Raw genomic sequence first — 21,741 nt, forward strand, 5'->3', positions numbered from 1 at the left:
AAAACTCTCTATCTCTCTAGAAGGAGCTTTGCTTACAAGGCACATCAAAATCTCTCTATCTCTCTAGGAGGAGATTTGCTTACAAGGCACATCAAAATCTCTCAATCTTTCTTGGAAGAGCTTTGCTTACAAGGCACATCAAAATCTATTTATCTCTCTCTATGAAAAGCTTTGCTTACAAGGAACATCAAAATTTGTCTATCTCTCTAGGAGGGGCTTTGCTTACAAGGCACATCAATAACTCTCTTTCTCTCTAGAAGGAGCTTTGCTTACAAGGCACATCAAAATCTCTCTATCTCTCTAGGAGAAGATTTGCTTACAAGGCACATCAAAATCTCTCAATCTTTCTTGGAAGAGCTTTGCTTACAAGGCACATCAAAATCTCTCTATCTCTCTAGGAGGAGATTTGCTTACAAGGCACATCAAAATCTCTCAATCTTTCTTGGAAGAGCTTTGCTTACAAGGCACATCAAAATCTATTTATCTCTCTCTATGAAAAGCTTTGCTTACAAGGAACATCAAAATCTGTCTATCTCTCTAGGAGGGGCTTTGCTTACAAGGCACATCAATAACTCTCTATCTCTCTAGAAGGAGCTTTGCTTACAAGGCACATCAATATCTCTCCATCTCTTTAGGAGGAGCCTTGCTTACAAAGCACACCAAAATCTCTCAATCTTTCTAGGAGGAGCTATGCTTACAAGGCACATCAAAATCTATTTATCTCTCTCTAGGAAGAGCTTTGCTTACAAGGAACTTTAAAATCTATCTATATCTCTAGGAGGAGCTTTGCTTACAAGGAACATCAAAATATGTCTATCTCTCTAGGAGGGGCTTTGCTTACAAGGCACATCAAAACTCTCCATCTCTCTAGGAGGAGCTTTGCTTACAAGGCACGTCAATATCTCTCCATCTCTTTAGGAGCAGCCTTGCTTACAAGGCACACCAAAATCTCTCAATCTTTCTAGGAGGAGCTTTGCTTACAAGGCACATCAAAATCTATTTATCTCTCTCTAGGAAGAGCTTTGCTTACAAGGAACTTTAAAATCTATCTATATCTCTAGGAGGAGCTTTGCTTACAAGGAACATCAAAATATGTCTATCTCTCTAGGAGGGACTTTGCTTAACAGGCACATCAAAACTCTCCATCTCTCTAGGAGGAGCTTTGCTTACAAGGCACATCAAAATCTCTCAATCTTTCTAGGAGGAGCTTTGCTTACAAGGCACATCAAAATCTATTTATCTCTCTCTGGGAGGAGCTTTGCTTACAAGGCACATCAAAATCTATTTATCTCATTCTAGGAGGAGCTTTTCTTACAAGGCACATCAAAATCTATGTATCTCTCTCTATACTAACAAGGCACATTGACAGGTGGACAGGGTGGTACCTAGAAAAATACCTTAAAACTGTTATGGCATTTGGTGGGAGGGGTTAACAAAAAAATGGAAACAGGTACCAGGTCCTTTTAAGTCACAAATTGCTGATGACTAAATGAAATAATAAGCACAAAATTTAGAAAATTATTTAATAAATACTTTATTAAGATGTGAATTATTTTATATAAATTATCAACTGTATAATTATAGTTCAAATTTTACAGTCACAACCAAATGTTAGTAACTGTCATGATAACAATTGTATAAAATAAAAATTTATAGATATGTACTTTTGTCACAAATATATATATAAATATATATATATCACCCTTCAATGTTAGAACTATAATGGCTATGTATAATGTCATATGATTTAAAATATCACTATTATGTATTTTGATATGTCTGTAAACAATTAATATCACATGAATTTCATACACTGTAAAACACAAAACAAGATGAAGGGAACTTGAAAGAATCAATTACAAGTCTGCAATGAACTTCAACTATTCCTTTTGTACAGAAAACCAATGATGTTTTTTTCTAGATTATATAAGACTTTAGTAAAAGCCAGTCTCTACTTAGCATCAATGTCATTTTTCTAGAATTTTTTAACAAATCAGTTGTAGCAATGCTACACAGCTACTTTTGCATAGGTACTATTTCTGTACCAAAAATCTGTAGTGCAAGGAATCTACTTTTAATATTCAGTAATATTTTGTTACTTAAGAATTATTGTAATATTAAGGTACTTGTATTTTACAGAATTTGATTTGTACTTGAAATTTAAGTACTACAGACTTGTGGTTGTGTTGCACGGTCACATTTTCAGCATTTTGAAAGTTTGTCTATTTTTTCTAATCTCTTAAAGTTATGATGTTTAACATGGAATACTGTGATCATTTTGGTATCATTTTTGTACCAAAATTTTAAATACAAATCAAGTACTGGAAAATACAAGTACCTAAATATTACAATAATTCTAAAGTAAAGAAATAGTACTACATATTAGAAGTAAATTTCCAGTACTACAGATTTTCAGTACAGAAATAGTACCTTTGCAAAAGTAGCTGTGTACACAACTGTTCAGAAACAAAATATGATAGCAAATAAAAACTTTTGCAATATTACAAAACAGAATCTTATAAGTAAATATTAAATATATATCGCACTGCAAGAAATGGATAAAATCATGTCCTACCTGGATTTCATTATATTAATTAGGCAATTGAATACATATATTTTTAAAACATGGTACAGGTTTCTTGGAATGTTTGCTAAAACTTAAACATGTTCTTCTTTTAAAGACCAATCATAGCTTTTCTAAAAGCTCAATAATCTTCGAAAGATATGTTTTGACAAATTTAAATGATTGCATATAGTAAACACTAAACAAAAAAATATAGAACAAAAACAAACAGTAAGTAAACAAAACATAAACATAATACAAATTAACAAATCTTGAGCTAAAGAGACACACTTGTACTTTATGTAAGTCATGAGGTCATGCTTTTATTGTTAGATATAATATGTTGATGGTATCTTCAGATGTTAAACACTTTGGTAAGTTAAAAACTGTAGCATGTGAAGAGACCATAAACTGCCTTTATATATGACATCACAACCCAATTTTATGCTTGCCTAGTCAGTACAATTTATCTATCTTAACTCAAATATCTCTCTCTTCCCCACAAAAAGAAAAGAGGGAAATACTTGGAACTGGAATGTTCTGTCAACATATGCTGAAATTGTATATGGATGATTCAATCATATACCTAATCAAAACATTTAAAACATAACATTTTAAATCCCAGGTATATATAGGGAAAACCACGGAAAGGAATGCAATGAAATATGTCTTGATGAATATATTATCAAAACACAATGTTTACATATGTTTTTGTGTGACTGAAGTGTGTATACCTGGTCAAGGCAATCATACAATTTAAACTACTTTTGTAATTCATTTAACAAAGTCTAATGACTACTACAATTTAGACAATTTTTCCTGCTTATAAAATAATATATATGTTTAAATGAATGAAATAGGGGGGAAAGTTCAATGGTTCATTTTTAACTTTTCAACTTCAAAACCAAAAAGATAGTTTGCAAGTTTACTAATATGCATGGTTGTAGTCAAAACAGCACTGTTTTTCATGATACAAGAATTCTACAATTCTACTTCTGTTGTCCATAACACATCTACTTTGGTCATTTTAACTTTTTTAAAGAAAAATTAAGTTGTAAAATTTATTTTACATTGAAAAAATTAATCATCACAGCCCATTACAGAAACTTGTCCTGTTCAAAAACCCTGCCATTCTCAGAGACAGTCTTATTTCTCTCTTGATTTGATCTATTGAAGTTCACTTCTTTATTGTCTTTTGACGATTCATATTTGTCAACATTAAACTAATGTATGAGGTCAACAGATCATCCATCTTATAACCCTGAAATAATAAAAATAAATATAGTGAGGTACATAATGGTTCAACTTTTCAACATTAAATCAATGTATGAGAACAACAGATCATCCATCTTATAACCCTAAAATAATAAAAAGTAATATAGCATTGTACATTTATGGTGTAAGTTCTCCATCAAAATTGCCTGTCAATTTAAAGTTCATAAATCCTTTTTTCACTTTTCTATAAATAAAAATGCATTTTTTTTTCATGAAAAATATAGTATGACAGTAGAACATGTACAGCAATCATATTCCTCATACTAGGTTACCTATAGTATTTTTGTTACTCTTAAACTTACCATAATGTTTCACATGAATGTGACCTACCCAATTACTTTTTTTATAAATAGGATGTGGTATGAGTGTTTGTATACAAGTTGTCAACTTCTATGTCATTTGATCTCTAGTGGAGAGTTGTTGCATCAGTAATCATACAACATCTTCTTGTTCTTATATTTATTAACAGATTTTATTCTTAGATGAACAACCAGGTGGATGCCACACATAGAGCAAGATCTGTTTACCCTTCCAGTTCTTTGTGTTTTTTTTGTTGGTCAGTCTTTAGTTTACTATGCTGTGTTTTGTGTATTGTTGCTTATTTATTGGTATTTTCCTTTTTTGCAACAACCATTGACAGTTTATTTTCCTTTCTTGATTACTTCCCCTTACTATACAGTGACTTTCCTTACAACTTACCAATGATGTTTCACACAACAATTTACTTCCTCGTACTAAGTTACCAATAGTTGTATGGAAATAAGTATTACCACTACTCCAGTTTGATATCTTTGTAAACGGATGTGTGGCTAGGATATCCTGGAAAAAGGAAGACAGTTTATAGATTAATTTGAAAGAAGATCAGATACTATGCTTTGTTTTATATTTCATAAGCAGTTGTGTCTACATTTTAATATCCTAGATAATTTTGGTTTTCTTTTCTATTGAAATATAACTTTATAGTCAGGATTTGCAATTTCATGTAATCTTTGGGGTTAATATAAAAATAAGAAGATCTATTTAAAATAGTAAACAAATAAGTAAACTTTTGTGAATCATTTAATGATATAATAAATATAATTGTATAAATAAACCAATTTTTCAAGACGTTTCGACCATTGGCCTTCTTCAGTTCTTTATTTTTCCTCTCAACTACATGCCTGACATTGCTGAAACGTCTCGAAAAATAGGTTTATTTATACAATTATATATAGTATGTTCCCTATTGGAATTTTGAAAACAAGGATATAATAAATATTCACCAATTGCTTATAAATTGTATTATGTGAAACTCAATGGAATTTAGTCAATAAAATATACCACTGTTTAAAAATAAAAGCTTTTTGCAATTTTCCTGTTATTGTGGGTAAAAATGGATTTGTTTACCAGTGTTTAAAATTTTTTCAGTTGTTGTCAAAATGGATTTTTTAAATACCCAAACTAGTAAAGAATGAAACAGGATTTTCTTATTTTTAATTGCACACAGTAGATATAACACATTACTGGTGAGACAGTCAGAGAAAATAAATAAATCCCATACCTTTGATTTAGGATCAATTAGATTCATTCCATTTTTGTTAATTGCAATTAATAAAATCTCTGGATACTGAGGCTCTGTCTGTTGCTGTAAGATAAAAATATAAAACTTTCTTATAATCACAAACTGAAAATGCATTTTACTTAATATTAATTCTGAATCATATATTTTTTCCCTTCCAATTGTCACCAACAGATTTAATTGGTCATTCTCTAATATCTGATAATGATAACCACTGATTGTTCTGTCAAAGTCACAATCTCTATATCATTTCATACAAATGAACTGCTGGACTTCATGAGCAACATTATTATAAAACCACAACAAATGCCACATCCGCACTATCATTTTCTATGTTCAGTGGACTGTGAAAATTGGGTATTAACTCTAATTTGGCATTAAAATTAGAAAGATCATATCATAGGGAACATGTGTACTAAGTTTCAAGTTGATTGGACGTCCAACTTCATCAAAAACTACCTCAACCAAAAACTTTAACCTGAAGCGGGACAGACAGATGGACAAACTGACGCACAGACCAGAAACATAATGTTCATAAATGGGGCATAAAAACTTTAATCTGAAGCTGTACAGACAGATGGACAAACAAAGGAACAAACAGACGAATGGACATACAGACTAGAAAACATAATGCCCATAAATGGGGCATAAAAACCAGAACCTGCCAACCTTTCCAAAGCACCAGAAATTATTGTTCAATCTTAATTTTTCAGAGCGATTTTCCATCTTCTTCCACATGGTCATGTCTTGTCTATTTTTCTAATAATTTTTTAATGATTTTTTTCTTCTTTTCATTTAGCATACCATATTCATGTGCCATGAAAATGTAAGTGCAAATTCAATATACACTTGTTCAAGAGGTATTTAAAAAAAGTACGTATTTCTCATATGAATTTTTTTAGCTTTAAGTTCAACAATATGTAAGTAAGTACTTATGCCATATAAGAGAAAATGATATAATGTATAATATCTGAATGTCAATTGACATATCTTACCTTGACTTCAAAGAATGCAGAACCGAATGTTGGCCATTTGTAAATCACCTTTAAGAATTCAATCTTGGCATCTTCAGGAGACATTCCACCATTTTTGTTAAAATGGGTTATTATGCCCTGAAAATTAAATTCAAGAAATTTTATCACTGAACACTAACGGCACTATTTTGATCATTGGACAAACAAGAGTTATCTGACCATAAGGCATGATTTTTAATTTTTTAAGGTCTTTCCTCTACAAAGGATAGACCTTATTGTTTTTCTAATTAAGGTCTCATTTTATATCATAAGTTCAAAAATGTACGACTGTCTGTTCAAAAGTTGCAACGGGATGATTCTTAAAAGTATAGTATTTTGTGTATATCTTTTTAAAGGTAACAGATATCAACCTACTATCAACTGCAAAGATGATCAGTAATCCAAGACCGTCAATTTGAGGTCAATGTCAGGTGATGATGAAATTTCACCTTGACCTTCACAGTATACTATGACCTTGACCTTGTGATATTTGAAAGGCCAAGTGGTCCTGAGTTGAATGGTGGTTGTCCCATGTCTCTGCGACTTCCTGTTCTCAAGTTTGGTATTGCATCATATATTTGATGATTAATTGTGACCTTGGTGAACATTGAAATTGTCCCAATCCTTTTTCTATAATGTTGTCCTTTAACTGTAGATCATTTACCATTTAACAGATTTGAGATATCTATTGTCGTTTTAGAGATAATGCAGTTTGAAATTTTGCGAGCAGCGGCATGTATTTCTGAATCAACAACTGTTTTCCACTTAAAATGTTTAAGAAATTGAAGAGATTGTCATAGTTATATGTTTTACCAAATACCAAAAACATTCCATTGAAAAAAACACCAAAAAATCATTTTGAAATTTTCATGTTTTGCATTGACTTTGTAAGTTTCATAACTTCTATTTATATCGTTGATATTTTTCTTTGTAATTTGTATTTACTTAAAAAAAATTCAAACATATCTTTCAAAGATTACTATGGCAAAAAAAACTATTAAATAGAAAAACAGTGTCTATTGTTTGTGCCTTTTAGAGCATATAAACACTGCAATTATTTACAGCTAATCATTTCTATCTAATATCAAGTCTTTTCAACTGCTTTCATTCGTCAGATATCAACTTATGGTGTTTTTTTATGGTCACATTTATTTTCAGATTTCAAAGTTCAGAATTAGTAATGGACCAAACAACAATCAATCAATCAATCAATGTTGAGACCCGTCTGACAATACAAATTATAATACCAATTTACCAATAAAGGAAAATTATGTCTTACCCGTTTCCAGTCATCTGGTGATTGTTTCTTTACTAAATCACTGGGAACTAACTCTCGTAATAATCGCCTAAAACAAATCACATTTATAATTAAAATTGATATCGATATCTATATGCATATCAAAAATCTCATCCGAAATTAAAAGATAATTAAAATATGTGATATCAATTTCCTTATTCAAATACTGGTATCTTAAAAAACTTAACTAAAACAAACTATCTAAAAATCAGGCAAAGTGAACTGTAAAATATTGGTCAAAGTTTCCTTTTTTTCTAGGAAGATGTTATTTAATATATGCATGTAAGTAATAAAGATATAATACATAATCAGTGTCACCCAACCATGAATTATTCGTCAAATGGCACATGGCTAGTTTTTGTTAGATACATTTGCACACCAAATTGTATGACTGAATGTTTATTAGTCTCTGAGACTTGGCTGTAAACACAGTCACAGACATTAACACAAAGTGTACTCCAAAAGTCCATTAACTAAAATTCTCTATCTAAAAACCATACAATGTTTCACAGAAAAGCTGATGACAAAAAATGTTGTTTATACAATGAGTTTTTACGACTTATGATCTCTTTAACTTGTAGGATTTTCTGTGAAACAAGGGCATGTTTTTAAAGCTCTATTACTTACGGTATGTTTGCTAAGCCAGCCTTGTTATCACCAAACTTGACCCTGTATATCAAGGCAGCTAGTATTGATGCCTCCTCTTCACTACATTTATGATATCCTCTCAAAAGTTTGGGTAATTCCTAATAACAATATTATCAAATGTCATTTCCATAAAATATAGAAAATAAATGAATTCCAACTCTTTATGAACATGTATGAATATGTGTTATGTGAAACACAAGATTTAATAATTACTATAAATCTTGGTGGCAACGAAACAGCATTTATTGTCCAGCCAGTAACTTTTTGTTTTGGAAGCAAGAAATAGGGATCCTATATTCCACCATCATTAAACATCAATAACTATGTCAAACCTTCATGGAATTTTATAAAACTTGATTACAAGCATATTTTTATCCAACGACAGTCAGGGTTACATTGTACTATGTAAAGGTAAAATTGAAAAATATTGGATGGCTTTTTAGTATGTTTTTTTTTATATCAACAGCAGTGATGTATATTACCTGATGATAATGGAAGATGATATCAGCTTGTCTGTCTTTACCAGGAACGGTGTTAGTCCATAACTTCTTCATGAAGAATACTTGATATGTAAAAGATGGTGGCTGCCCTGCATATGCAAATTTATATAAAAATTAATTGATTTTAAATCATGTTAGACGATATTTGTTTTTATCAAGATGGTATGCTAAATTCATTATTTACATCTTTGTTCTATGTTGGATAGTTGTTTCATTAGGTCTCATACCCCATTTTTATATAAATTTATACATAAATAAGTTGTTCTTTCAAACAAAAATAAAACATTTATCGCAATTGTATATGTTTGACATGGTTCTAAAAAAAAATTATTATAGTTATAAAAACCAACAAATAAACTGAAATTTTGTGGTATTTGGGATTTTCTAATAGTTCTTCAACAATTAAATTGACTACATATGCTAGATTATGTCAAAGAAAATCATAGTTTTTTATCCATCAAAATTAAACCTAAAACTTGTAGCATGATTCTTACCATCTCTAGATGGTCTGGCTTTTCTGATCCAATCTGTCAAATGTCTGACGAAGTCAAAGAAGAAATCTCCTTCAGGAACACTTATCACTGGAAAAAAGTCAGTTTATTTAATTAATAGTCTATACATGTTTTGATCTTTTTATTATCTTCAATCAATATGGAATTTTAAAAGTACATACAGTGAAACCTGTCCAAACCGAATACCCACGGGACTTTCCGTTTTGTTCGGTTTTCACAGGTGTTCGGATTGTAGAGGTAAACGGAAGTCGACATTCAAATAATATTGGCACTTACTGACAAGGGATAATAAGTGACACAACAGACCACAATTTTATTTTTGTGTTGATTTTGATGTAAATGTAAAAATATAAGTAGATGAAGATGGACGTATACGTATTGCTACATTTTTTTTTTATATATAAATCAAACGCCACTCTGTCAAACACGCCCGTCGTTGTGAAACTATAAATCGTTCAATGATGTCCGAATTCAGATTCCAAGTCTCTGTCAAATGACAATTCCGAAGTTGAATTGAGGTCGTCATTTTCAATTATCTGTACACACGAGTTCTCAGACTAAACTGGTCCCCGCTGATTGATACTTCGCCACAAGATGAGTGAAACAGCAGCAGGTGTCCAGTTTACTCTCGGACTTTATCGTTGCTAAATAGCTAACGGAAATCTACAGGAGCATCTGAGTTATATATAGGGCTTCTAAAGGAAATCCGACATCCCGTAAACATGATTCGAAAGCAATTGACATTGTCGTGTTGCATGACTTCTTAATCCAGTAAATGGCTTTAAAACTATTATTTATTTAAACAGTTTAACTATAGAATGGCAGTTACGATTTTGTGGCCGTAATTATTTGCGTCGGAGATTGTTGAGTAACGTGCACTTGATTGATCTCAGGGAAAGTTCCTTTCTTGCCCTTTTCGGCGATCGGGGCAGTTTAACGTTTCTTCACACACAAAAAAATCATTTGATCACTGAATGCATGGACACAAACATGCTACTTAGTTTGAAATAACAACTCATTAGTTGATTTAACCTCAAATACCCTCGGGTCATCCTGTGTTTATTTAATTAAATCATGCAAGTAATTGAAAATACTTTTTTGTTTTGATTGCTATCGACCGATTTTGACAGGTAGTTTTTAAATACAAATTTACTAACAAGCCTTCAAAAAGCGTTCGGAATTCGGTGTCGACAGGGTTCGGTATTATCAGGTTAAATTAACGCACATTGATAGGGAAATTGTGTGGGACATTGAAAATTGTTCGGTTTAAACTGAAATTCGGTTTTATCAGGGTTCGGTTTACCCAGGTTTCACTGTACATTGAAATCAATTGTATACATAGAGTGTTGTAATATATGCATTCTATCTATTGTTTTTATTTAAAAATATTTCCATTTTATGTGTTTATATATATTAACTAGATCTGCCATTTTTAAACATTTTTTTATATGTTTATAATTGAATTTTGGATGTAACGCATCTTCTGATTGGCTGACGTTATTTTGTTATCAGCCCATAGACATAATTTAGTCATGTGACTGTGACATCATAAACCTTTTTGCCTGGTTTTCTACGATTTAAAATGGAATTTAGAATTAAATTATAAGAAAAGACTGAAATATTTTTTCTGTCTATTGGAAATAACATAAAAAACACACTGAATAACACCGTGTAGCAGGTTATTTAACAGTGTGCACCAGATTTTTTATGTTATTTCTTCATAGACAGAAAAAAATATTACAGTCATTCCTTAATTAAAAGATTGTTTTTAGTTTCTGATGTAAATATTGACTTTTAGCAGTTTTGTTTATATTCAAAAAATGTCTTGTCATATTTTCAACTTCACATTTAAATATTTTTGAAACCCTGCTAATTATAATATGGCAGCTTCTTCTTTTTTGTTTATATATACAATAAGATTTCTCTCTAAAATCAATCATTACAAACCTTTATCAGCAATTTTGACAAATAAACTGAATCCCTCAGATGAAGTTAACATTAACTTTGTAGCTATATTGTGACAAAAATCTTTGGCTCGGGTACTAGATTCTACTTCAAATGCCTAAAAAAAGAAAAGTACTTCATTAAATTTTAAATGTTATCAGATTGTTTAACATTCCCGATTCCCTTTAAAACAGCTATTTTCAAGCTTATCTTAAAATCATGAACAAACCTAAAAGGCAAGCAAACAGATTTTTAGCCATAAAAGAATAATTTTATTGATCTTAAACCAAAATACATTACAAGATATAGTAAATTACCTCATCTGTGTCATCAGGGAAATAAACTTTATGTAAAATCTGAGTGGTCTTATGTTGTATGGCTTCAACTTCTACCTGATGTGGTGGGTATTTTCTTGTACCATTCCTGTCAAATAATAAACACATGTTTTACTATGAGAAACACCAATAATCATTTGAATCAACAAATAAAATGGATGCACAATGCCATTAGTTACTAGAGATTTTCTAAAGATCTGAAATGTAGATACTAAGTGGAGATGGATGAACAAACAAATAATTGATTGACATTACAATCACATACGTCCCCACATTAATAACAGGGGTATACATGTCAATTTTCCAACTCCTATAATAAAATCATTTCATACTTATTTCCATTTATATGTAAAATATTCACTGAATGTTATATATAATGATTCACATGTGTAACTTTGTACATATTATATTTTCTTTGCTATTTTGATATGATCATAGAATTTTATTTTTCACATAAAACATATTCTATTAAACTCACCTGAGTGTTTTCTGCACTCTATGAACACAATCTTGAGCTATTTGATTTTTACTTTTTGATCTGAGAAAGCTGTATAACTCTTTAACTAGATTTGTACTGGGTACAAAGCATCCTGTGGCCAGCCACATTAACTCCCAGCCTCTTCTGTCACTGATTCTGTTAATAAAACATGCAATTCAATCAGTCAGGGCAAATAATGTTAAGTTTAATAAACAAATTATGATGCTTTCAATCAATATGGAAATAATTGTTTTTGTTGGCAACAGTTTAAGTGGTTTTGGATTGAGGAATATAAACACCGATTTTCATTCTCAATTTTACATCCTATTTGCATATAAATCTGTTGACCATAAAATATACAAAAGTGCATCTATGAATAATATCCCCTCTGTGAATAAAAATGAAAACCATTTCTTTGCCAAGTGAAATATGATTTTTTTCTATAGGAAAATTTCAATTATTTTATATCTGATGTTAATATTTAAGACAATACACTTACTCATTTCTATTTTCAGTCAACTGTTTCATCAACTGGCAGTAAATTTCATCTCTCAAGATCTCCTATTTCAGAAAGAAAAAACAAAATTTGATAATATGTTTATTCATGAAGCAAACAAGAATTGTATTCATACCAGATTTTACAGTCTAGTATATCACAAAATTTCAATTAATTAGTTTGTGGATTTTAATGTTGTCTGAATAAGACATAATTATCATTTGTACAGAGTCATGACTTTGTATATCTGAATAATATATCATAGACTAGTATTTATTTACAGTGAAGTAGTAAATTTTAAGTGGAACCATAAAAATATAAAAAAATATCTTCCATACTGCATCATTATAGTTGTATAAATGGAAATCTAGATGTAATGTTACAGGTTATGTATTGTAGATGTACATTTATAATGAGCTTTGAATTAAAACTTGAATATATATATATATAATTATGTATCCATGATTGATGATGAACTGTACATAAAAGCATATTTTATTCTGCGATCTAGCCTTGTGTATACACCATATCACTATGAGAACAAAATAACAATACATTACAAATTGTCCCATAAAATTTTGACAGGAAGCAAAAGGGGGAGGGGGGTCTCTTCCTAGTAAAGGTATACACAGATGTGCAGCTTGTATGAGGCTCTATTTTGGATTGATAAAATATATCATTGGAGTGCAATTTTATGGAGGATATATAATACTGGGTGGAAATTTACAAGTAAAAGTGTTTGTGAAAATTTTGCACTGATCTATTTATGGAATTTAAATGAATAATCTCATATGGTAACTTTCATTTTAAAATGTCACATACATAATGTTTGTTTTTCCAATGGCTAGGAAATATATGAATGGGTTAGGATTTTCCTATGAAATATATGTCAAGAAGGTTTTTTTTTCACAAAAAATGACTGTATAAATAGGGGTTGTTTTTAAACCCAATTTGGATGTGTGTTCTCAAATTCCAAATTCATCTGTCAAAACCCCCTGTTGCAGGAAATGTCTGAAACCACAATAAAACTGTGAATATTGTACCACAACATCAAAATGTGTTATAGTAACCAAAATAGGGCTAAGGTCTATGCTAGCTATGCTATGTGAATGTGTGTTAATTCTGTTTAGTAACTCACAGAACTGTGGCCCATAGTTCCCTAAAGTGCAACATGTATATGTATATAAAATAAATGTGTTTAAATATGAAATAAAAAGTCAAAAATCCCTTTCAATAAGTTTTAAAACATTGGTAGCCTGTAACTATATTAAACACAGGTTAATAAATATCAAATTGAAAGAGTCACCAATGAGAAAAATTGTTCAATTAACATGTAACTGTACACAACTTTCACGATGGTCAGAATTGTGGCAATCAAACATCATGAAAGTCTGAATCAGTATTATGCACAATTATACAACAAAGATGTCTTATATTTATCTGTAAAAGCATCTTAATTTAACCTACACTTCTTAATGGTGGTTCATATATCTGGTCTGTATGTTCATTGGCTACACGTCCACGTTTTGATGGATGATCTCCCATGTATTTCAAAATAGGTACAAATGTTAAGAAAATTAATAAAACTCATTTTTTAGATTAAGTTAGCAAAAGACATTTTATGAATTAAACTTTGTGATCAATTTATCTGTGCAGATGAACCATGAATATTATGGTTCGTCCGAAGCCCTTAAGCAAACATTTAAGACAAATTTCACATACGTAAATACTCATATCTGATAGACTTGTTTTGTGAATATTGAAGCAGGATTTCAAATAAAACAATTTTTTTTGATTTTCAAATTCAGATAGTAAAAGGAGGATTTTTCACACCTCTCGTTTATTTTTTGTAACATGTGAAGTCATGGAATTGATGAAAAAATAATAAAACAGTAAAGATAGTAATTTTAAAGACCTCTACAGTTGATTTGAGTGAGCAATATTTTTAATTATGACAAATTTATAATATTTATCATTCATTTCAATCTGATTTTTCAAAAAAGGATATCTAAGTAACACATGCATGCTTCTTGACACAAGTCATCTTTGCCGAGTAATTTTTTAAGTAGAGGTTGTTTTAATGGCTCTTTGCTGTATCTCCATAAATCATCTGGTCTCTTCCGTCTTGCTGTTGATAATGTCTTTGATAATGTTCTCTTCGGTGGTGGCCTAAAAAATAGAACAATGATAATCATAAACTTACATATATAGATATCAAAGATGAGTTAAGTAACACAGATTTATTAGATGTATTACTACGCTATTAATTTTCATAATGTCAGCTGATTATACTGTCCCATAACAGCATTTTCAAAATGTGATTGAGTAAGATAAGTAAACTAAAGTAGTGCAGGACTAAATAATATTTTGATATTTGTACCTGAAATGATCATATGAGTATTCCTCTAAGGTGTAGGGTTTTTCTCCTTGGTCTACTGGAGTGTCTTGGGTGTTAGACGCCAGCATTTTTTCAGCTTGGTCACCAGATTGCATAAATAAATTCTGAAAATTGGAAATAATGCCAAGAGTTAGATTTTTGTGCTGTTAAAACATGTTTTAGAGTTCTGCCTTCTTTGGTAAACATAACCCTTTAATGGCTAATCTATGTACAATAAATAGGCAATACAACAATATCAGGGTATATTTTTTTTCAATAAAGAATTTAATCTTGATCCATGTATTATAGTAGTGATTCAATATAAATCCCTTTCCCTAATTGAGAAGGATTAACAGGAATAATTCAAAATGTTCTTATATAAATAAACCATTGCATTTTTTGGATCATTTTTTTACATTGGAATTCTTGAAAATCTTCAAGTGTTATAAATCAATATGGAATATATTGGTTTCTTATCTATATATAACATGAAGTTATTTAATATAATGCTGCAGGTATTTGGTATTACTTACAAGGATTTCCATGGGTGGTTTTGTAATAGTTGGAAGCACATAAACACATTCAGCAGGGAAATCTCCTTTCTGTGATGTTCTAATACACTCTCCTACACACCATCCTGAGTTCATCACAGACTCACCACTTTGTTGGTTCAAAACAATTAAATCTCCCTTGTTAAAGGTCAAGAAAGAACCACCATCACCTGAAATAAAATATCAATGAACTGTATTAAAACATGTACATTGAAGAACTAATGAGAAATTAATCATTGTCAAACTATTCTAAAACAATTTGAAAGAAGGCACCAATTATTTTTCATTTTCAGTTTATAAATATCTTTGATTTGATTTGGAATTTTAGCCAAAAACACTCCTAGTTTCCAATTTTTTTTTAAAGCAAAAGTGCTTGAAGACTTATTCCTGAACAAATTCCCAGTGATGGCGTTTGTTGTAGGTTTGAGGCATAGCATAGGTGGGACAATTAAATAAAACTATAAGCAAAACTATATCCATATGAAAAGAAATTAAAAGACATCCGTCTTCCTTAAATTTGTCATTACATGAAGTCAAATTTTGAAAGATGATCGAACTTTCTTAGTGTTATCATCAAAAGTCATTGTCAAAGTATATATTAGGTATAGGTTGCTGTGCTATGAATTGGTGCAAATATGTACAGTATACAAGTATTGAAGTTCCTATTGATAAGTCTATTCTTGTTTATATATTCTTCTTCACAATCGTTTTAAATTGATCATAAGCCTATAAATTTATTATGAGGACAAGTCTTTTATCATAAGCCTACATTGTATATTATTATTATGAGTCCAAGCCTAACTCCTCTAATTTGCACCCTATTCATTATCAATAGACACAAAGATGAGGTCTTATGTGCAGTGACAGTATCATAAAGTATCATTTATTTCATTCATGAAGCACATCAAGAATGTTTATCTACTTAAAAACTACATGAAAAATAGAAAATGTAAATAATATGACTACAGTATTTAATTTTCACAATACATATATCACAGTGATATTGTGGTTATGAGCAAACAGAAATCTTCTTTTAAGAGTTTTTATCTAAATATTCCCATATATATATATATTTGACTATTACAAAATTCCTTAATCTAAACAGAATTTCTACAATATAATGTCTACATGGTAAATATAAATAAGAATTTTATAAATTTTCTAAACAAAGAAGGGGAAAGATCTGCTAAATAGAAATCATGTCTTGAACAATGAAATACGTTTTTTTTTTCTTTTATCTTAAATTATGGCAATGTATTAAACTATGAAGTAATAGTATTCGTTTATATTCGTCTAATATTTTCAGAAACATTTTTAGATCAATGCTTGGAATAAAGGTATTTTATATAATATTGTAACTGTTTTTCCTTACTTAAAATCAAATGTATACAAAAATCCATTACTCATACATGTTAATACATTAATTGTCTACTATACCAATAGAACAATCAAAATCATAAGTCGGAAATAAACTGACAACAGCATGGCAAAAAAGACAACTTTAAATTGTTTTACAATGGGCATAAGACCTTCATTTAATAAGACATGGTCAGTTTGTCCTAGATGTATCTGTATACCAAATTATAAGTCTGTACTTCAATTTGTTTTGTAGAAACTGGCTGTTGATGAAGATGTGAACATGGATTACAGTCTTAAAATCCCACTCAACTTTGTTAAGACTAACAATACACAACACTCAAACACAAATATGTAATGTCTACATTTTGTTAATTAAATACAACAGTGTTAAAATTCTACACAAAGAACTAAATATGTGTGCAAGAACAGGATAGTATAATTCTGTCCAAATAATTGTACATTGTGTCACTCTACATATTATCTTACCATTTTTCAAATCTTTAGCAGTATCTTAAAATTAAAACCTTACATTGTTACTATCATAAAAACTGTTATGTATCAAAGAAACAAAACTTTAATAATAAAACCATTTTCACCCAACTAAAGAACCTAATAAAAGATTTCCTAATATAAGTTGTTAAATGTTTCCACACTACCATTTGCACATTATCAAAGTATAATTGTGTAAATTTATAATGCCACAATTTCGTTTTTGTTCTACTATTGATTGGTGTTTAATGCTTCTTTCAACACTATTGAGCTATTTCATGGCGGTAATTTTTTATTGGTTGAGGAAGCCTAGTGCCTTTAGAAACCACCAACCTTTGGTGGTAAAACTGACAATCCTAGTCAATTAAGATAGGAATCAAGGGCACCTGCCACATAGGAGATTTGAAGTGTTGACAGGCTAGTGATACAGTAGATCTACTACTTAGACCAATCGGCCACTGAGGCCCCTTTTCTAAGATGAATACTGTAACTTATCAGTGTAATTATACAATGATTTAAATAGAATTGTTATTACCTGGTGGAACATAGTCTTGCAATGCTATCACATATTTGGACCGTTTCTTCAGACCCTCTAGAAAGGTAACCACTAAATCTCTGATGTCCTCAGCATTAGGGGAGGTAAATGTGTATTCATCAGATTTAACTGTAGCCAATGTAAAGCTCTGACCATGCATTTTCCCAGTTCTGTAAGATTAAAATTAACATTAGGAATTAAAAAAATATACATCTTTTCATAAACTTTCTGTTCAAAGAATATTGTTCACGTTATAACAAGGGTTAAGAATATTTCTCTAACAACTTTGATTATTTAACTTGAATACCAGTCAAATTTAAGTTCCCCTTGTGTGACCAAAGGGCTAAGTAGAATGTGGATACAACAACTTAGCCTTTCTAAAAACATATCTGTTCATGTATACTTGTTTCATGTGTGAAATGCTAGCTTGCCTTTCTATATTGGTGCAATTGTAATAAATCATATTAAAAGTAATTGTCATGTTTACAAGTTGTCAATTATAATGTGAATTCACTACAATGATATATTTTCTCCTAGAATAACATATATTTTATCAAGGCAAAAAATATGTATGTCTGTATAAGGTTTAAATCATTAAAAAAAATAAGGAAGGTAGGTCAACATTTTCATTTTATCTTAATTTTTTTGAGACATTAATAACAGTCATGTAGCCGTCTTGTAATAGTCCAAGTGTTCCATGGGGTGAGTTTATCGTATTTACAACTATCTGTACTCATGACTTACCTGCTACTGGAAACAGCAGTGATTTCAGGGAAAGACAACTCTAGTAAAACTTGTTCCTGGTCATCCACAACATATACACCAGTCCAATTCACAGCAATAATTACATCATTCTTTGGCAAGCTAGGGCCAGCAAATTTATAGGCTTCATAAAAGCGTGAAAACAATAACGGCCACTTGTATTTTGCATAGCTTACAATGTCTTCCTTCACTTTGTTTGGTTTAATCCTTTCATTAGAGAAATAATTGGTTTTAAGTTTTTGAGTAACCAGATTTATGTACTGATTCATAGCATTAGCTTTACTGAGTGATGAGTCTGGGATGTATGAGGCTAACAGGTTAGATAATCTGTCCATGTTAACTCCACTACCATGTTCTATGTAGTACTGCTGTGCAGCAATCATGGCTAAATCATCATCCTACAATAATCAAATACATATTTACTTACACATTGTAACAAAGGAATATATTGGATTTTAGTTTTTATTAAATCATAAATCTGGTCATTAGTTTTTCATTTGAAATGTTTCACATTTTGTCATGTCAGGAACTTTGTTAAATAAATGTACAGTATTGATTTTGCTCATTATTAAAGGCTGTCCAGAGACCTAGAGTTGGCTAAATCCACACCCTTTAGACATATTGTCTCATTGGCAATCATACCACATCTCCTTCTTTTATATAGATATTTTTTTTAAATAGTGAACAATTGTGTTATTCTCAATATTTTTCTTCATGTAATATAATTCAAAGCCATTTTCAAGTGATTGCTTATTTTTTGTGGTTGCCTGTGTGTGCATGTAATGATGTTTTATATTTATTTTATTTATTTTTGTTTAAACTAACCTTATCACATCTGTATTCACCAAACTTGATTCCCCTGACTACTTGCTGATAGATTAATGTGGTTGCTGTTAAATCTTCACCAGGATCGTGCCATGGAGCAAAGATCTCCTTCCTGAAGAACAATCTCCACGGAGCATTACGTTCCTGAGCACCTTGTTCTTTGGCATATTGTTCACACTGAGATATGGCATCCATTACATGGTCACCACCTCCACCAAGAGAAGATACCTACAAAATAAATAACATGATATATCTAAGTCAAATTCTTAGTACCATTTACATAACATAGGAAGGTGTCATTTAGTTGCTAGGTCCACTCACACCTTATGTCAATATCATTGCTGTATAAGATGACACTTGGATGATTATAAAAGGTTGATTGATTATTAGTCTTGTCCTCATTGGTGTTGATACAAAATCTATTTTATCAAAACTTTTGTCAATTAAGTGATTCAATATTTTTTTAAAGCAACGTTAGAAGTGGGACTTGAAATAAATCTACTGGGATATGCATTAACCATTTAGAAGAGGGGTGAAGTTTGGGCCAGACTTCTTTAAAACTCATACTAAAGACAAGCAGGCTACCTTGAGACCAACCAGGTATTCAATTCACAAGAAATAGAAGAGATTAATAATTAAGGAGTGTAAACTGATATATCTTAAAAAACTTTTAAATAAAATTACCTTGTCAAATAATGCTATATACAATGAGAATCCAAATTGATCTTTTAATCCAATTTTCTCTGCTAACTGTTGACAGAGTTCTTTGGCAGTAGTTGCTGAATCTGCTAATAATGTTTTTGTATTACCATCCATGAATGTAATGGGAAGCATCAATGGCTTTTTAGATTTTGTGGCTTGTAATTCTAACCAACTTGGAGGCTGGTTTCTAGTTCCATTTGCAAATGTTCTCCTTAATCTCTCTTCACAATAAGGTGCGTATCCAGGTGGACCTTCATGTATGAAATTCCGAAGATACTTTAGAAACTGTGAAGAAAGAGAAGAAACAAATTATCAATATGATCATCAATTAAATCGATTAAAAATCAGATTAAAAATTGATACTTCACACAGTAACCTTGGAGAAGTTTTTCATTAGAACTACCATACTTTGAAAAAGAATAACATTAAATACATTTCTATCTTTAATTGTTAGGTTATTCTATTTTAAACTTCAATCACAACTTGATATATGTATTAACATTGGTCTTTCTAATGTACAGAAAGGAGGGCCTCACTTATTATCTAGATTATATTTCAACAGTATTTTGGAATTTGTCTTATGAATATTTCTCATGCATATCAATCCCATGCAATGTTTCCTCAATTAGAAGTAAAATAAATATTATGAAGTTTTCTATGAAACCTTGTGTTACTGTCTCCTATTTATGATTTTGTCAATAGAAACGACAAAAAAGAGGACTGAAAAGTTACATTAGAAAAATAACAATAAATTAACATTTCAAATCGGTAATTACCTTATCTGATGGTGCAAAACATCCCACACATAGTGATAACAAGATCCAACCTCTTGCATGACTGGACTTTGATGGGTTCTGTGTTAACTGTTTACATATCTGGCAGTAAATCTCATCTCTGAAATAATAAATCATGTGAACGATTTAATATTTCTAATAATATCTGAAAACTGTGCGATTTTAATTTCTTTAAAAAGAAAAATGTCCAAAAACTACAAGATACTGTATTCATACCCATATTGTGTAACAAATTGCAAAATCCATTTGAACAGAAAATTACTATCATCTCACATGTAGTTATTAAGATGAAAGGTTCAGTTTTCTTGATTTGTAAGTTTATAACTAATGACAAATAGAAACGTACCTTAAATCTGGTCTAAGAATACCATGTCCTATGATAAAATGAAGTTTTTCTAAGTTTGATGTAGGTCTGTCATCCAAGAGAGCATTTCCTCCAGATGTGAAACCAACATCATATTCCTGGGCCAACTTTTCACGGACATCCTCTGTTATTTTGGACTTTTTCTTCAGAGTCAAGGACACAAGTTTCTTCCTCATGCTTCTCTTGCCTTGTCTCATGTTCATTGGTTCATTTTCCTGAAAGACAAGAATATTGTTTTAAAATAGGAAATAAGATTAATTAAGTCATTAAATTGCCTATTAAAACATTCTTTGAATTTTCAACATAACCATGTGTAAGGAAGGAAAAAACATTATGTGCCTTCTAAAACGGAATATTATTCTTA

General features: G+C 30.6%; 1 protein-coding gene across 9 annotated transcripts in view; it reads right to left on the minus strand.

Moving 5' to 3' along the window:
* Nucleotides 1-1,518: 1,518 nt before the first annotated feature.
* The window catches only part of LOC143067694 (myosin-VIIa-like), a 60,651-nt gene continuing 40,428 nt past the window's right edge, over nt 1,519-21,741 (minus strand). For 6 of the 9 annotated variants that reach the window (XM_076241159.1, XM_076241158.1, XM_076241160.1 and 3 more), the window contains 24 exons: nt 21,360-21,592; nt 20,996-21,113; nt 20,202-20,504; nt 19,518-19,745; nt 18,675-19,090; nt 17,931-18,100; nt 17,393-17,416; nt 15,530-15,717; nt 15,000-15,121; nt 14,628-14,788; nt 14,087-14,178; nt 13,758-13,778; nt 12,623-12,684; nt 12,124-12,279; nt 11,628-11,733; nt 11,314-11,428; nt 9,349-9,435; nt 8,837-8,943; nt 8,334-8,452; nt 7,689-7,755; nt 6,392-6,508; nt 5,379-5,462; nt 4,538-4,657; nt 1,519-3,824 (listed from right to left, as the gene is read on the minus strand). In XM_076241159.1, the coding sequence (XP_076097274.1) occupies nt 3,741-3,824; nt 4,538-4,657; nt 5,379-5,462; nt 6,392-6,508; nt 7,689-7,755; nt 8,334-8,452; nt 8,837-8,943; nt 9,349-9,435; nt 11,314-11,428; nt 11,628-11,733; nt 12,124-12,279; nt 12,623-12,684; nt 13,758-13,778; nt 14,087-14,178; nt 14,628-14,788; nt 15,000-15,121; nt 15,530-15,717; nt 17,393-17,416; nt 17,931-18,100; nt 18,675-19,090; nt 19,518-19,745; nt 20,202-20,504; nt 20,996-21,113; nt 21,360-21,592 (3,300 nt within the window). In that variant the 3' untranslated portion in view covers nt 1,519-3,740. The remainder of the gene's footprint in view (nt 3,825-4,537; nt 4,658-5,378; nt 5,463-6,391; nt 6,509-7,688; nt 7,756-8,333; nt 8,453-8,836; nt 8,944-9,348; nt 9,436-11,313; nt 11,429-11,627; nt 11,734-12,123; nt 12,280-12,622; nt 12,685-13,757; nt 13,779-14,086; nt 14,179-14,627; nt 14,789-14,999; nt 15,122-15,529; nt 15,718-17,392; nt 17,417-17,930; nt 18,101-18,674; nt 19,091-19,517; nt 19,746-20,201; nt 20,505-20,995; nt 21,114-21,359; nt 21,593-21,741) is intronic. The other 3 variants (XM_076241156.1, XM_076241155.1, XM_076241162.1) reach the window with 3 other exon arrangements.

This window comes from Mytilus galloprovincialis, chromosome 3 (genome assembly GCF_965363235.1).
Source record: "Mytilus galloprovincialis chromosome 3, xbMytGall1.hap1.1, whole genome shotgun sequence".
NCBI classification, from domain to species: domain Eukaryota; kingdom Metazoa; phylum Mollusca; class Bivalvia; order Mytilida; family Mytilidae; genus Mytilus; species Mytilus galloprovincialis.